The 17,958-nt window shown below is 45.4% G+C and overlaps 1 protein-coding gene across 1 annotated transcript in view; it reads right to left on the reverse strand.

The window, feature by feature from the left end:
• ccdc178 (coiled-coil domain containing 178) overlaps positions 1-17,958 on the reverse strand; it is a 723,212-nt gene that overhangs the window by 648,314 nt on the left and 56,940 nt on the right. Inside the window, exon 7 of the mRNA XM_085993953.1 lies at positions 3,090-3,322. Coding sequence (XP_085850079.1) covers positions 3,090-3,322 — 233 coding nt within the window. The remainder of the gene's footprint in view (positions 1-3,089; positions 3,323-17,958) is intronic.

Consider the following 17,958-nt stretch of genomic DNA (forward strand, 5'->3'; position numbering starts at 1 on the left):
GCGGGACCTTATCGAAAGCCTTCTGAAAGTCCAAATACACCACATCCACTGGTTCTCCCTTATCTATTTTACCAGTTACATCCTCAAAAAGTTCCAGTAGATTAGTCAAGCACGATTTACCTTTTGTAAATCCATGTTGACTTTGTCTGATCCTGTCACTGTTTTCCAAGTACTCTGCTATTACATCTTTTATAATGGACTCTAGCATTTTCCCCACTACCAATGTCAGGCTTACCAGTCTATAATTCCCCGTTTTCTCTCTACCACCTTCTTTGAATAGTGGGATAACATTAGCTACCCTCCAATCCATGGGTACAGTTCCAGAGTCTATCGAATTTTGGAAGATGACCAGCAATGCATCTACTATTTCTAGGGCCACTTCCTTAAGTGCCCTAGGATGTAGATTATCAGGCCCTGGGGATTTCGGCCTTCAATCCCATCAATTTCCTTAACACCATTTCCCTACAAATTCTGATTTCATTCAGTTCCTCCCTCTCATTAGACCCTATGTTCACCGACATCTCTGAGAGGTTATTTGTGTCCTCCTTTGTGAAGACAGAAACAAAGTATGTATTTAATTGGTCTGCCATTTCTTTGTTCCCCATTATAAATTCCCCTGATTCTGACTGCAAGGGACCTACGCTTGACTTCACCAATCTTTTTCTCTTCACATATCTATAAAAGCTTTTATAGTCAGTTTTTATGTTCCCTGAAAGCTTACTCTCATACTCTATTTTCCCCCTCCTAATTAATCCCTTTGTCCTCCTTTTCTGAATCTGAAACTGCTCCCAATCCTCAGGTTTACTGCTTTTTCTGGCCAATTTATATGTCCTCTCCTTGGATCTTATGCTATCTCTAATTTCCCTTGTTAGCCATGGTTGAGTCACCTTTTTTGTTTCATTTTTATGCCAAACTGGGATGAACAAATTCTGTAGTTCATCCATGCGGTCTTTGAATGTTTGCCATTGCCTATCCACCGTCAACCCTTTGAGTGACATTCCCCAATCAATCCTACCCAACTCACGCCTCATACCATCGTAGTTTCCTTTATTTAAATTCAGGACCCTAGTCTCTGAGTCAACGACTTCACTCTCCATCTTAATGAAGAATTCTATCATAGTATGATCGCTCCGACCCAAGGGGCCTCGCACAACAAGATTGCTAATTAATCCCTTCTCATTACATAATACCCAGTCTAAGATGGCCTGATCTCTAGTTGGATCCTCCGCATATTGGTCCAGGAAACCATCCCGTATACACTCCAGGAATTCCTCCTCCACAGTATTGTTACTAATTTGGTTAGCCCAATCTATATGCAGATTAAAGTCACCCATGATAACTGCTGTGCCCTTATTGCACGCTTCTCTAATTTCCCTTTTAATGCCATCCCCAACCTCCGCATTACTGTTTGGGGGTCTATATGCCACTCCCACTAACGTTTTCTGCCCCTTGGTATTTCTCAGTTCTATCCATACAGATTCCATATCATCAGAGCTAATATCCTTCCTTACAATTGTACTGATCCCCTCTTTAACCTGCAATGCTACCCAACCTCCTTTTCCTTTTTGCCTATCTTTCCTGAATATTGAATACCCCTGGATGTTGAGTTCCCAGCCTTGGTCACCCTGGAGCCATGTTTCCGTAATCCCAATCATATCATATTCGTTTACCTCTATTTGCGCAGCTAATTCATCCACCTTATTATGAATGCTCCTCCCATTAAGACACAAAGGCCTAGAAATTCAGTGGGCTGCGCCACCCGTTAGCGCCTCAGGGGGGCCTACCTGTGGCGGTAGAGGTGCTAATTAAAGGAGAGGTGCGGGGCGGCCATTTTTTTTGCTGGCCGCCTGCCAGCACCTCTCCGCGCTGCCGTCCCCGGCCTCCTGAGCACCCCCCCCCGCGGAGTGCCGACTGCGTTCCAAGAGCCCGGCACTTCTCCTCGGTGCCGGGCTCTTTTGCCGGCACTCGTGATCCTCGATCGCGCTGCACAAGGCCCCTCCCCTTTAAGAAGGGGAGGAAGGCCTGCAGTACAGCAGCGTGCCGGGCCGCAGTGTGTGGCGCTGTGGCACGTTGCGCAGCGATATTGAGTTGCAGCGCCCCAAGAGGGATGCGGGGCGCCTCCAGTAGCGCCGTGCTTCCCTCTGGGGCGCACAAAGTGAATTTCCGGCGGGCGGCCACGACTGCTTCCGGGGCGTTACTTTTAGCGCCCTGGCGAGGCTGGCGCCCCAAACGGGGAGCTATTGAATTTCTAGGCCAAAGCCTTCACAATTGTTTTTTTAACGGTCTTAGACCTTTTAGAATTATTATTTACTGTGGCCATGCTTGATTTAAACCCTTGATTTCTCTGACTGCCACCTTTGTTTTTCTCCTTCCTGTCTTTTGCTTCTATCCTTGTTTCCCTTTCCTCTGTCTCCCTGCTCAGGTTCCCAACCCCCTGCCATTTTAGTTTAAACCCTCCCCCAGAGCACTAGCAAGATTATGGAATCTTGCTGCCTGCAAATTGGTTACCTTGTTTGCCTACATAACAGCAGTGAGTACATTTCAAAAGCAATTCATTAGCTACAAAATATTTTGGGATGTCCTGAAGACAAGAAAGATACGATCGAAGTACATGTTCATTCCTTTCTTTCATTTATATAGGATATCCTGAGAATGTGCTAAGGTTCTAGATAAATGCAAATTCTTTCTTTAAAAGGATGCAGTTACTTGGACTTTTACTATGAATCCTAATTTATTTTAAACTAGATATTGACAACTAATTTATGTTAACCATATGTTGAAATATTTTCAGCTTCAGTTTTCAACTAATAATTTTTATCTCAGCAAACTAGTACAGGTACATAGAAAAGAGCAAAAGCAAAATACTGCGGATGCTGGAAATCTGAAATATAAACAGAAAATGCTGGAAATACTCAAAGGTCAGGCAGCATCTGTGGAGAGAGAAACAGAATTAACGTTTCAGGTCGATGACTTGTAATTCATTGACCTGAAATGTTAACTCTGTTTCTCTCTCCACAGATGCTGCCTGACCTGCTGAGTATTTCCAGAATTTCCTGTTTTTATTACCTAGAAAAGAACTATGGTTTTGCTTTAATTTTATCACAACGAAATAAAATACCTTTTTGTACAGCCGCAGGAAGCTCCTGCAGCCACCAGAGTGACAGTTGATCAATTTTGTTTCCAAGTGTTGTCACCCGCTCTCTTTCTACTTTTAAAGCCTCATCTGTCTTTTGGCATTCCGCTTCTTGTTGCTCCATCAAGCCAATGATCTCTGATAGGACTGCCCTTGCCTCTTCATGCAAAGCTGTAGTTTGGTCATATTCTACATAAGAAGCAGATATCAGCAATTACAAAGGCAATCAGTTTTGCCAAGCAGCAGTTGAAGCAGTAAAATAGAATAAAGACGTTAAACACATACAAACAAGCTTCAATTAAAATTGGACTCTACAATTTAGATTTCCATCCTGCAAATACTGAGCACTACATTACATGGTCTCCACAAACCAAAGTTCCATGTAAGGTGGCAAAGCAACCAAAATGGTTGCCCATTCTACAGCTTCCTTGCCTCCAGTATCAGTTTGGCAGCATTCATTTATACTCCAACCTGGCACTATTTTCTAATCAGGGAAAATTGTGCTCTGAATGCCAGTCAAGTTTCTGACGTTAGCAAAAATCTGAGTCTGATCTTAAATCACATTAGAATTTGCAGGAGGTCCAGTGAGCTAATCATTTAATTTTTTAATTCAAAAAGTTCACTATGCATTGGTTATGTTTACACGGTAGCATTTTCCTGATTTATGATGTATCTGTATCCTATCCCGCACCAAGTTTTGCTCACATAGCATCCCAGCCTCGTTAACTTCCCCTAGCTCCTGGTCCCCAACTCACTGAATTTGAAGTCCTCATTCCCATCTTCAAATCTCTCAATGGCCTTATCCCACCATATATTATGAACCTCCTCCAGTTTTATAGCTCCTTCCTATCCTGTCACACTGGCATTCTGTGCATCCTCAATTGGTGGCAGAACCTTCAGCTGCTTGTGCCCAACGCTGGAATTCCCTTACTAAACCTGTTCTCCCCTTTTTCCACCTTAAAAAAAAACTTCTTTAAAACTCATCTCTTGAACCAAGCTTTTGGTCACCTCTCCTAACTCTCCAATCAGTGCATTCCCTTTATTTGTTTACTTATTCTTTCTCTTTCTATAAAGTGCCCAAGGATATTTCCTACATTAGAAGTGCTATATCAATATAAGTTGTTGTCGGTTTTGTTGATTAATAAAAGCACAATTTGGTTTGCTCAGAGAGAAATTATAGGAATGTGTGATACTTTCTGGCTCAAATTCTATGATTTGGTTTATATTTGTACAGAAATTATCAGTGGCCTTGATTAATATTAATGTAAATGTAACTATGTAATTAATATTAATGTTTACTAACTTTTAAGGAAGATAAAAATGAAGACACTAGGGGAGATACTCGAATTTTGTAGGAGGTAGGTGCGTTTAGCAGTAACGGGGAGTTGGGGGAGCATATGAGTTAGTAATGTTGAGTAGTACTGGGGTCACTTGGTTGAGGAAGTATGGACAGGTATAAGACTCCGGGAGAATGCGCATGTGGGATGGCAGTGACGGCAGGTCCAGGTTTCTTAAAAGTGCTCATTCAGTCATTGCTGGGGAAATCTGTAGTATTTAAAATAAATATTGTTGAATATTTATTTTAAACAGTACAGGTTTTCCCACTGCTGGGTGTCCCCCCCACCCCCCACACCTCCCTTCACGTGAACGTATCCCAAGCGCCTCTGATAAGTCTGTTAAAAAATGCAAATAGACTTCTAGATTTTATCACAAGAGGTGTAGAATATAAAAGCCAAGAGGTAATGTTGAGACTATATAAAAGTTCAATAAGACCTCAGCTAGAGTACTGCGTGTAGTACTGGGTGTTGAGTCTGTGTTTACAAGTGCAGTTATAATGAATAACAGGACACAGACAACAGAAGTAAGTAAACAGGTCTTTAGTGATTGAGGGTCAGGGCGGGAACTGAGGTACACTTTGCTCCGCAGGGTTTATATACCGGTGTGGTCACCACCGGTACTACAATGTACAGGAGCCGTTAAAAAGTAGTCCATCACCTTAAGGTGTCCTCTTAAGGTAGTACAGGTTACATACACTACACTGGGCTCCACGCTAAAGGAAGGATATTGAGGCTTTAGAGAGGATGCAATGCAGGTTCACTAGGATGCTGCCTGGTATGAGGAAATACAAATAATGACAAAGACATAAAAAATGGAAAAAATTGTTTTTTTAGGTTACAGGGTGATATGATAGAAGTGTTTAAAATTATGTACGTATAGGGCAGTGTAGATAGAAGCAGATTGTTTTCAGTAGTTGAGGGTTCTAGAACGAGGGGCCATAGATACAAGATTAAATGTAAAAGATCTAAAACAGAGAGCAGGACAAACTTCTTTATACAGAGTTGTGAGACTATGAAATTGACTTCCAGGGTTAATGGTTGAGGCAGAGACATTCAAAATCTGATGAGATAGGTGGATAAAGGAAAAGGGGATGAAGGAATATTGGAACAAGATGACTAAATGTGATTAGGACTATTTGCTCGTGTGGAAGTTAAATCTCAATATAACTTGGGGCGAATAGCCTGTTTCTGTGTTGTAATTTCAGTGTATTTCTACGTATTTCGTAACTGAAGCACACAAACCACAGTTTTATTAAAATCAGGTCCAAGAACCTACAATAACACATGTATGGCACAAAGAATGTACTTATCCTCCAAAGGTAGACTTTAGCTTCTACCTACACACAGCTGAAAGTTGGCCCCGCATTACATAATGCTTCATTTTTTTTTTAGATGTTTAACAACTGTTCTGGACCAATGAACATTTTATGTGTGCAGATAGCACCCTCTGGTGGTGGTTATTGTGTTAACAGTTTGTATGCTGGAAAGGTCATCTGATCTTTCTTCCTGTGTGAGGTCATTTGACCTTTGTTCCTTTCTTCCTGTGAGGTCATTTGACCTTCCTACCTTTCTTCCTGTTGACCCCAGGAAGCAGTTTTGCTAGGAAGAACCTGACTTGAGTAATGGAGAATCTGCCATGAGAGGTTCCATTCACAATCCAATGTAATCTGATTTAATATATTAGGCCAAGCGCAATATCTGTGAGTATCTTTGTTCCTTAGCATAATAGCAACATTGTCAGAGTAATATTTTGATAATACTATGTTTATAAAAGGTTAATATTTGATAGTTATAGAAGTTAGTCCAAATGTTAGTTAGTTATACAATTAGTCCATTCTACTGTTGTAAATATGTTTATATCTTATGTAATATCGAATGTATAGTACTCAGTTTATGTACAAAACATACTTTGTCTTTGATTACAGTTTCACAAATTTGTTCAAGTAAAGCTTCAAAACAGCAACTGGCTTCAGAAGAATTATTTTTGAATAAGTGTTTAACTTGCTGGATAACTAGATAGGAGCATGTCTAGCGCAGCCAGTACAGTGAAAAGATAGCAATACGGCTAGCTGTGAAGAGCGGAGCAGGAGGAACCCAGAGTAAGCCTTAACCTCGTAGAGCACATCTACCTCACATCAACATGTCAGAAGATAATAATGAAAATGCTTTGCAGCAAGTAGAAGACCTTAAACAGGCAGACGAAACTGTAGAACGTGACAATCGGTCTATAAGCTCCGGTTACTACAGATCGCAAGTTGGTTCACGGTCATCAGGTGGTTCTAGAGTAAGCATAGCCATCGCCAAAGCACGGGCTAAGCTAGTAGCAGCTCAAGCCAGAGCTGCGCATACGGACAGTGAAATAGAAATAAAAGTAAGACAGGCCCGTCTCCAAGCTGAACCCCAAGCAGAACAGGCCCGGCTCCAAGCAGAACAGGCCCGGCTCCAAGCGGAACAGGCCCATCACCAAGTGGAACGCCAGGCTGAACAGGCCCATCTCCAAGCCACATTAGACGCTCTGCAGCAACAAAAAGAGATAGATGCTGCATTAGCCGAGACACAAGTATTCGAGGCAATTTTGGAGGGAGCTGATCCCGAGACAGCTTACAAACCTTTAATTCCCGTTCCGTGGCAGAGTCCACGACAGCGCACCATAGATTACATGAGCAACCATGCCGACATAGTTTACAGGAGAAAGGGATGGAGGCCCGCACATCTCTACAGACGCAAGCACTTCGTATAACATGCCACAAGTTGCCAACCAAGGTCAAAGCAGACGGCGTGCCTCAAGCCGCAGAGACTCCACCAGCAGAACGGAACACACGGTGCAAAGGAATAGGACGCTGAATAGAGAAAGTCAGAGGCAAATCCCCTCTCGGTCCCTTGAGACCCCCAACAGAGCCCCCAGCCAAGGCAACCCTGGCACAGGTCCCAGCACCTACGACCTCGCCAAATACCTTGCACGCACCCAGCTGGTGACTTCGGGGTTAATCAAGTTTGATGACAGGCCGGAGAATTATCGGGCTTGGAAGTCCTGCTTCCACGATGCCATATCGGGCTTAGACCTGTCCGCAGGAGAAGAGCTCGGCCTCCTTATCAAATGGCTCGGCCCAGAGTCCGCCGGACAGGCCTGCAGGATAAAAGCGGCCAACGTGGGGCAGCTGCCAGAGGGGTTGGAGAAGGCTTGGGTGAGGCAGGAAGAAAGCTACGGCTCGCCCGAAGCCATTGAAAGGGCTCTCTTTGACAGGTTGGAGAACTTTCCGAGGTTGACGAGTAAGGAACCCCAGAAGCTCCGCGACCTTGGAGATCTGCTGTCGGAACTCGAAGCCGCAAAGCAGGACGGCTACCTACCCGGTCTATCGTACTTAGACACTTCAGAGGGGTAAGTCCCATCATTGAGAAGCTTCCATTTAACCTGCAGGAGAAGTGGATAACGTTTGGATCAAAGTTCAAGCTAAAGCACAACGTGGCGTTCCCACCATTCTCTGCGTTCGTTAAATTCATCCGTAAAGAAGCCAAAGCCAGGAACGACCCCAGCTTCAACTTCTTCTCCTCCCACCCAGCACTTGCCAGAAGAGGCAAGTTCGACAGACATGGAAAGACACCGATATCTGTCCACAAAATGCAAGTGTCCTCACCTGAGCACACAAAGATTCAGAAGAAACCTGAGGATATGAGCAAACAATGCCCTATCCACAACAAGCCCCATCCTTTAAAGAAGTGCAGAGGCTTCAGGGAGATGTCCCTGGAAGATCGGAAACAATATCTTAAAGAGAACTCTATATGTTTCAGGTGCTGCTCGTCCATGAGCCATCTCGCCAAGAACTGCAAGGTGGATGAAAAATACACTGAATGTGAAAGTGATCGGCACGTTTCAACACTACACCCAGGCCCAGCTCCTTGGAAGTCAGGGACGCTTCCTCCCGCATCAGAGCACGGCGGGGAGAGAGAGGGAGCTGCTGGTCCAGAGATTTCATCCAGGTGCACCGAGGTGTGTGGAGAAGGAGTGAGCGCAAGAGCATGCTCCAAGATATGCCTCGTTAATGTGTACCCTGTAGGACGTCGCACACTAGAGAACAAGCCATCTCAGGTGAGCACACTCAAGACTTCCATCTTGGAGAATGGTCGTCCAAGCTACCTTACCCCATGCAGTAGACAGATCCGCGTGGTGTTTGACTCCAGTGCACCATATCAGGGCGTCTCTCTCAACGACGTACTCCTCACAGGGCCCGATCTTAACAACAGCCTCTTGAGAGTGCTCATGAGATTCAGGAAAGAGCCCGTCGCCATCACTGCCGATATCCAGCACAGGTTTCATTGCTTCGTAGTGAGAGAAGACCACAGAGACTTCCTCCGCTTCCTGTGGTATCAGGACAATGACCCTAACAGAGACATTGTGGACTACAGAATGCGTGTCCATGTCTTTGGGAATAGCCCATCCCCTGCTGTCGCCATATACGGACTAAGGAGGGCTGCCAAGGAAGAAGACGACGACTTTGGCAGTGACGTGAGGGGGTTCATCGAACGAGAGTTCTACATTGACAACGCACTGAAGTCATTCCCGACTGAAGCAGAGGCCATCAGTACCCTCGGACGAGCCCAGGAACTACTTGCACTATCCAACCTCAGGCTGCATAAGATAGCCTCTAACAGACCAGCAGTGATGGAGGCATTCCCCCCTGAAGATCGTGCTAAGGACGTCAAGGACCTAGACCTCTTCACTGATGACCTCCCCCTACAGCGTAGCCTAGGGGTGTCGTGGAACATAGCAACAGACACGTTCACGTTCCAAGTCCTAGACGCCAAGAAACCCTTCACACGTAGAGGAGTGCTCTCTACAGTCAACAGCCTATACGACCCTCTCGGCTTCTTAGCCCGTCACCATACAAGGCAGGCTGCTCCTCAGGGAACTCTCCACACGCGCTGAAGAGTGGGATTCACCTCTCCCTGAAGAGATGTAAGCAGAATGGGACAGATGGAGAGACTCACTCCAAGACTTACAGGAGATCCGAATACCTCGCTGCTATTCGTCTTTCTCTCCCTTAAATGCCCAATTCAAAGAGCTTTGTGTCTTTGCAGACGCATCCGCTAAGCCCATTGCAAGTGTGGCTTATCTGAAGGTCATCACTCAAGAAGGACAAAGCAAAATCGGCTTCGTCTTTGATAGAGGCAAGTTGGCGCCCCAGCCAGACCTCACCATACCCAGGTTGGAACTGTGCGCAGCAGAACACAACCTACCCCCTCACAGCAGTCTACGGAAGCTGCATCCTATCATCGACACCGACGGACCGTCTCCGAGGTGGTTCTTCCTTTGTCGCCAGAGGGCTCCAGTGACAAGTAGAGTTCGGACTATGTGGAGTCGTTAACGACCCCAGACGGGGAGTGTTCTGGACCAATGAACATTTTATGTGTGCAGATAGCACCCTCTGGTGGTGGTTATTGTGTTAACAGTTTGTATGCTGGAAAGGTCATCTGATCTTTCTTCCTGTGTGAGGTCATTTGACCTTTGTTCCTTTCTTCCTGTGAGAGGTCATTTGACCTTTGTTCCTTTCTTCCTGTGAGAGGTCATTTGACCTTTGTTCCTTTCTTCCTGTGAGAGGTCATTTGACCTTTGTTCCTTTCTTCCTGTGAGAGGTCATTTGACCTTTGTTCCTTTCTTCCTGTGAGAGGTCATTTGACCTTTGTTCCTTTCTTCCTGTGAGAGGTCATTTGACCTTTGTTCCTTTCTTCCTGTGAGGTCATTTGACCTTTGTTCCTTTCTTCCTGTGAGAGGTCATTTGACCTTCGTTCCTTTCTTCCTGTGAGGTCATTTGACCTTCCTACCTTTCTTCCTGTTGACCCCAGGAAGCAGTTTTGCTAGGAAGAACCTGACTTGAGTAATGGAGAATCTGCCATGAGAGGTTCCATTCACAATCCAATGTAATCTGATTTCATATGTTAGGCCAAGCGCAATATCTGTGAGTATCTTAGTTCCTTAGCATAATAGCAACGTTGTCAGAGTAATATTTTGATAGTACTATGTTTATAAAAGGTTAATATTTGATAGTTATAGAAGTTAGTCCAAATGTTAGTTAGTTATACAATTAGTCCATTCTACTGTTGTAAATATGTTTATATCTTATGTAATATCGAATGTATAGTACTCAGTTTATGTACAAAACATACTTTGTCTTTGTTTACAGTTTCACAAATTTGTTCAAGTAAAGCTTCAAAACAGCAACCGGCTTCAGAAGAATTATTTTTGAATAAGTGTTTAACTTGCTGGATAACTAGATAGGAGCACGTCTAGCGCAGCCAGTACAGCAACACTAGCTGTTCTTATGTCAGTTAAAAACAAGCTCAGGTTCATAATTCACATCCTATGAAATTAGGATGGAAGGGGATAACTGTGCTAGCTGTTGATACAGTTAAGTAAAAAAAGTAAAATTCAGTGAACAATTCCAGGAGAAAGACTGTTAAAAATACTTCAGTGGATCACTTAGTTAAAACACAGAAAGGGTCATTTTGAATATTACGGAGTATTTTGCTTACAATTGTGAAGCTGAAGCAGTGTCTTAGGGGGCGATTTTCTGACGTCCGTGGAGGCGGGTTTGGAGGCAGGAAAATCGGAAAAAATGAGTGCAGGTTCAGAACCCGCCTCCAACCCGCCTCCGCGGGATTTTGCTGGTGCCGGTTTTGCAGGGTGGGAAACGGTTTCGCCTCCAGCTGGCCAGAGAGGTTGTTAAGAACCTTAAATGGTCGTTAAGGGTCTCTCTAATTCTATTTTGAGAGGCCCTTGTTATTTTTCGACCATTTTCAGCGTGTTCCACGACCCTCCTAAACCATGCCAGCTAAACCTGGCGCATTGACAAGTGGATGGCCTCCTCACAGCTGCAGCTCCACCATTAAATCGTTTATTTCATCAGGGATTAGTTGTAGGTGGCAGAACTTTGCTTTAAAAGGTCTTTAAGCACTTTTAGAAGGCCTTCCGAAGTCGGAGGTGCTGCAGCTTGAATCTGTCAACTGTGGGACCTCCTTGGAAGACCCTCTCCCTGCTCGCAATGAGCGCTTCCCCAACGGAGGCATCTGCAAGCAGCATGGGAACCATTCATTTTCTTTCACCATGGACCTCAGATTCAGATGAGGAGCATCCACGGCAGCAGCAGAACCAGACAGCTCAGCAGCAACAACAGCAGGAGCCCCAACCTCCTGCTCAACCACCTGATGCTGCACAGGGCAGAAGGCACCAGCGCATCAAGGCACCTCGCCGCAGGAGATACCCCTGACAGAGGGTTTACAGACAGAGGATGAGCTACCTCAACATGAATGAGCAGCAGTGCCAAAGGAGGCTGAGACTTTCGCGAGAGGTTGTCCGAGAGATCTGTGGACTGCTGCAGCAAGACCTGGTGCCCAGAGGAATGGGTGGACACCCCTTAACAGTGGCTGTCAAAGTCACCACCTCACTCAACTTCTTTGCATCAGGCTCCTTCCAGGGATCATCAGCAGACATCAGAGGCATCTCCCAGTCGGCCGCCCACAGTTGCATCACCCAGGTTACCAATGCCCTTTTTGCTAAGGCCTACAATTACATCCAGTTCACAAGGGATCAAGCAAGTATAACCGCCTGTTTGGTTGGCTTTGCAAATATGGCAGGCATGCCAATGGTGCAGGGCGTCATAGATGTGGTCCTTAGGGCGCCCCATCACAACCCAGCTATCTTTGTCAACCGAAAGGGCTTCCACTCCCTCAACGTACAGCTGGTGTGTAACCACAAGAAGGAGTTCTTGCATGTTTGCGTCAAGTTCTGTGGAAGTTGCCATGACTCTTTCATCCTGCGGCACTTTAGTGTTCCTCTGCTTTTCAATCTGCCAAACCAACTTAACGGATGGCTCCTTGGTGACAAAGGTTACCCCCTGAAGAAGTGGCTAATGACGCCGATCAGGAGGCCAGCTAACGAGGCTGAAGGGCGCTACAATGCCAGCCACACTTCGACCTGGTCCATCATCGAGCAAACCATTGGGTTGTTGAAGAAGCGCTTCCGTTGCCTTGACTGATCAGGTGGAGCCCTGCAGTAATCATCATACAGGGTCTCCAGCATGGTCGTGGTCTGCTGTGCACTGCATAACATCGCACAGCGTCATGGGTGCAGCTTCCTGATGAGCAAGTGGCTCAGTTCCAGCCCTCCTCAGATGAGGAGGAGGAGGAGGATGATGAGGAGGCTGAGGAGGAGGAGGATCTGGAGGAGCAGGAGGAGAAGGAGGAGAAGGAGGAGGTCAGAGCGCCGGTGTATCGACCAGTAGCAGCACGCGAGCACATGGCTGCCTGGGATGCAAGGGATGAACTTATCCTGGCCAGATTTGCATAGGTTGCCCAAGTTGGCACATGTCCTTGGCTCCATCCTAAGACATCATTGACAATGGACATGACTCTCTGGCCTCCTTTCACTCTGGCCACCAACCTGACAACACAAGTGTGGCGGAGCCCGCAATGTGGAGCTGCCTAAGGCGAAAGAACAAATACCATAACGCCAAAATTTTTGCATCAAATCATTTTAATGCTTTCCAACAGGGATGGCATTTCATCAATACACAGAAACATTCACCCAATCTGTACACAGATCTGGAGGTTATATCCCTTGCCAGCTGGACCCACACAACCTTGGTTTCTTTGGGAGGCCTCTTCCTCCCAGATGAGTGGAAGAGCACCTACCTGCTAGCTGTCAACCCCTCAAACAACATTTGCAGTGCCTCATCTGAGAGCCTTGGGCAGGCCCTAGTGGTCATAGTGGTTTCTCAGAAAATGTTGCAGGTGGTGCAGCATAGGCAGAAATCCTGTGGAATGATCCAAGGCAGCAAGAAGCCATAAAATCAGGATGGAAAAGTGATGTCAGCAAAGGCGGGTTTCAGTCCCAAAACACTAATTGACCAAGGGCATCCCACGCCTCTGAAATCAAGTGGCCAATCGGGGGGAAATCGCTATTTTTTGAAAACTATCAGTGGAGGCGGGTTTTAAACCCACCCAAACTGAAACCCGCCTCCATCTCGCCTCCAGTGGGAAAATCACCCCCGTAGCTTTAGTAAGTATCAAAAAGTGAATGCTAGATTATTTAACAGGAACCTCAACCACAAGAAGCCTGGAAACTTATAACATTCCCATGGCGTGTAAAATCTTTTCTCCTTGCAGACCGATGACTGAACAGTGTCTAGGTTATTACATAACACTGTCAGTGATCATACTGAGAAGCTGCAGCCTCAACAACAACAACAACTTCTATTTATATAGCATCTTTAACAGAGTAAAACATCCCAAGGCGCTTCACAGGAGTATTTTAAGACAAAAAATTTGACACCGAGCCATATAAGGAGAAATTAGAGCAGGTGACCAAAAGCTTGGTCAAAGAGGTAGGTTTTAAGGAGCATCTTAAAGGAGGAAAGAGGTAGAGAGGCGGCGAGGTTTAGGCAGGGAATTCCAGAGCTTAGGGCCTAGACTACAGAAGGCACGGCCACCAAATGTTGAGCAATTATAATCAGGGATGCTCAAGAAGGCAGAATTTGAGGAGCGCAGATATCTCGGGGGTTGTGGGACTGAAGGAGATTACAGAGCTAGGGCGAGGCCATAGATGGATTTGAAAACAAGGATAAGAATTTTGAAATCGAGGCGTCGCTTAACCAGGAGCCAATGTAGGTCAGCGAGCACAGGGGTGATGAGTGAATGGGACTTCGTGCGAGTTAGGACACGGGCAGCTGAGTTTTGGTCTCCTTACCTAAGAAAGGATATACTTGCCATAGAGGGAGTGCAGCGAAGGTTCACCAGACTGATTCCTGGGATGGCAGGACTGTCGTAGGAGGAAAGATTGGGTCGACTAGGCCTGTGTTCACTAGAGTTTAGAAGAATGAGAGGGGATCTTGTGGAACCGTATAAAATTCTGACAGGGCTAGACAGACTGGATGCAGGGAGGATGTTTCCCCTGGCTGGGGGGTCTAGAACAAGGGGTCACAGTCTCAGGATACGGGGTAGGACATTTAGGACTGAGATGAGGAGAAATGTCTTCACTCAGAGGTGGTGAACCTGTGGAATTCTCTACCACAGACAGCTGTGGAGGCCAACTCACTGATTTTTAAGAAGGAGATAGATAGATTTCTAGACACAAAAGGCATCAAGGGGTATGGGGAGAGAACAATAATATGGTATTGAATGGCGGAGCAGGCTCGAAGGGCCGAATGGCCTACTCCTGCTCCTATTTTTCTATGTTTCTATGTTCTATGTTTTGGATCACCTTAAGTTTACATAGGGTAGAATGTGGGAGGCCAGCCAGGCGTGCATTGGAATAGTCAAGTCTAGAGGTAACAAAGGCATGGATGAGGGTTTCACCAGTGGATGAACTGAGGCAAGGGCGGAGACGGGCGATGTTACGGAGGTGGAAACAGGCGGTCTTAGTTATGCTGCGGATATGTGGTCGGAAGCTCATTTCAGGGTCAAAAAGGTTGCAAACAGTGTGGTTCAACCTCAGACAGACATTAGGGAGAGGGATGGAGTCAGTGGCCTAATGAAAACGTGCACACATTCTGCACCAGCACCATATTTTCCAACACCTTCTGGTACTTTATGTTACCACTCACCAGGTTCTTGTCAATGCTGTACTGATTTTCTGACATTTGCCAGAAAACTGTCCTTTGGCATTCAGGAACTTATCATTGTATTGTTCCAGAGAACTGGTGCATTTAACCATTCCTCCATAAGTGCATAGTAAATAGTTGACTGTATGGCAAACATGTTATGCTATAGATGGCTTTCCCATTGTTGAGGATGGTAGGCATTATCTGCCTACAGTTGCCATCAGTATTTGTGGATATCACCAAAAATTATATCCACTGCCTCAAATGCGATGGGTTTGCAACATACAAAAAATTATCCTGTCAAAATTCCATATGTAACCCCTTCACGGTTCTCTAGATATATGTGAGATGTGGTCTCTGTTGTAGACAGTATTCTATAGTCCAGTAAGGAGATCACTACTACAATGGCTTAATTCTAATTATCTTACTTTATAGTTTCAACGTCAGGCAGTATAAGAAGATTACGGGTCAATGACCTAAATTAGACATTTGCATACATTAGAATGAATCTAGACATAATAAACATACATTCTCCATTTATATGGATTCAAAGGAGAATCTGTCCCTGTGTCCAAATTCGAGTGCACTCTTTCGTTGGCGCGCTTAAGTTGGAGCTCATGGTATGTATAATGTCTGCAAGACTTACGACTCCGAACCCCTTCGTTGAATTCTCTTCACGATCACTGAATCCCACTTTGAGTTCTGGATGCAGAGCTACTAATACGAAGGGCGGCGGCTGAGTTTGGAAGCCCGGGACGGGATGCGGCAGCCATTTGCCTCCTGAGCCCTCTTTTCAGAGCTCCTGCCCTCTTCTCTTCCAGTCGCTCCCCTTTCCCGCTCGAAAAATCCGACTCCACCACTTCCTCCTGGGGTTTCTGCCTGGAGACTGCGCAGCCTCACTGTCGGCAACAGTTGATACTGGTGCAGAATTATGGAAAGTCTGCTCTTAGTCACATTGTGTCCTTAAAAGTTCTTGCCGTACCTTCGCATGGGCAACTTTAACCCAGGGATTTATAACAATGATAATACAGTGTCTAAGTTAAAGATTGATAACCATACTTAGCGTACATAACATTTCCAGTGGGTATTACACATAGTTAACACATGACTCAAATCAGACTCACAGTTGTGTTTTACCTAGTTATTGATGTAGGACAACTGACTGGGGGAGTCCAGAACCAGCGGTCACAGTCTAAGGATAAGGGGTAAGCCATTTAGGACAGAGATGAGGAGGAATTTCTTCACCCAGAGAGTGGTGAACCTGTGGAATTCTCTGCCACAGAAGGCAGTTGAGGCCAATTCATTAAATATATTCAAGAAGGAGTTAGATATATTTCTTAAGGCTAAAGGGATCAAAGGATATGGGGAGAAGGCAGGGACAGGGTACTGAGTTTGAATGACCAGCCATGATCTCATTGAATGGTGGAGCAGGCTCGAGGGGCCGAATGGCCTACTCCAGCTCCTATCTTCTACGCTTCTATGACTGCAATGCTGGCCTCATAACCTTTATTACTTCCACCTGAAATTGTGGCTGCTGATGCTTCTAACCAACCCCAAATGACAGGTAAACATTAATAAACCAGGTTAATAAATCCACAAAATTTGGTCTTCTGCATCTCTTGGGGAGTGAGTGCCAGTCTCTGTCTAGTCTGGCTGAGAAGTCAGGGAAAAACATGTGTAATACCCACTGGAAATGTTATGTACGCTAAGTATGGTTATCAATCTTTAACTTAGACACTGTATTATCATTGTTATAAATCCCTGGGTTAAAGTTGCCCATGTGAAGGTACAGCAAGAACTTTTAAGGACACAATGTGACTAAGAGCAGACTTTCCATAATTCTGCACCAGTATCAACTGTTGCAGACAGTGAGGCTGCGCAGTCTCCAGGCAGAAACCCCAGGAGGAAGGGGTGGAGTCGGGTTTTTCGAGCGGGAAGAAAGGGAAGCGACTGGAAGAAGAGGGCAGGAGCTCTGAAAAGAAGGCTCAGGAGGCAAATGGCTGCCGCATCTCGTCCCGGGCTTCCAAACTCGGCCGCCGCCCTTCGTATTAGTAGCTCTGCATCCAGAACTCAAAGTGGGATTCAGTGATCGTGAAGAGAATTCAACGAAGGGGTTCGGAGTCGTAAGTCTTGCAGACATTATACATACCATGAGCTCCAACTTAAGCGCGCCAACGAAAGAGTGCACTCGAATTTGGACACAGGGACAGATTCTCCTTTGAATCCATATAAATGGAGAATGTATGTTTATTATGTCTAGATTCATTCTAATGTATGCAAATGTCTAATTTAGGTCATTGACCCGTAATCTTCTTATACTGTCTGACGTTAAAACTATAAAGTAAGATAATTAGAATTAAGCCATTGTAGTAGTGATCTCCTTACTGGACTATAGAATACTGTCTACAACAGAGACCACATCTCACATATATCTAGAGAACCGTGAAGGGGTTACACATGGTTGATTTTTTCAAGCAGGGACTACAATCACAGGAAAGTTGAAAAAGCAGCAGCTCCAATTTTTATACCAAAGGCTCAGGAAGGTGGCACGTGGAAGTGGGCAGGGATTACCAGCAGCCTAAAGAAGAGCAATATGGCGCCAGAGGCAGTGCCTGCAAAGAAGTGGGGCCACTCTTTGGACTAGTGGAAGTGGGCCCAGCATAGGAACTGCCCAAGTTGAAAAGAATAAGTTACAGTACCAAACCCCCGACGATCCCTGCCTGGTCTGTCTCATTCAGGCAGAAACCGGGCCAATATTTTACAGAGGTGGTGCTTTTTCAAGTGGGACCTGGAATAATAGGAAAGTCCAAAATCCCTGGTTCGTTTTTTTAAGTTTCATCATAGAGCTCCTGTCTTACATGAGGGAGAAGCAGGACTAATTTCCTTAAAGTTAATG

Source organism: Somniosus microcephalus, chromosome 7, assembly GCF_052327205.1.
Source record: "Somniosus microcephalus isolate GS21.2 chromosome 7, FLI_Smic_1.0, whole genome shotgun sequence".
NCBI classification, from domain to species: domain Eukaryota; kingdom Metazoa; phylum Chordata; class Chondrichthyes; order Squaliformes; family Somniosidae; genus Somniosus; species Somniosus microcephalus.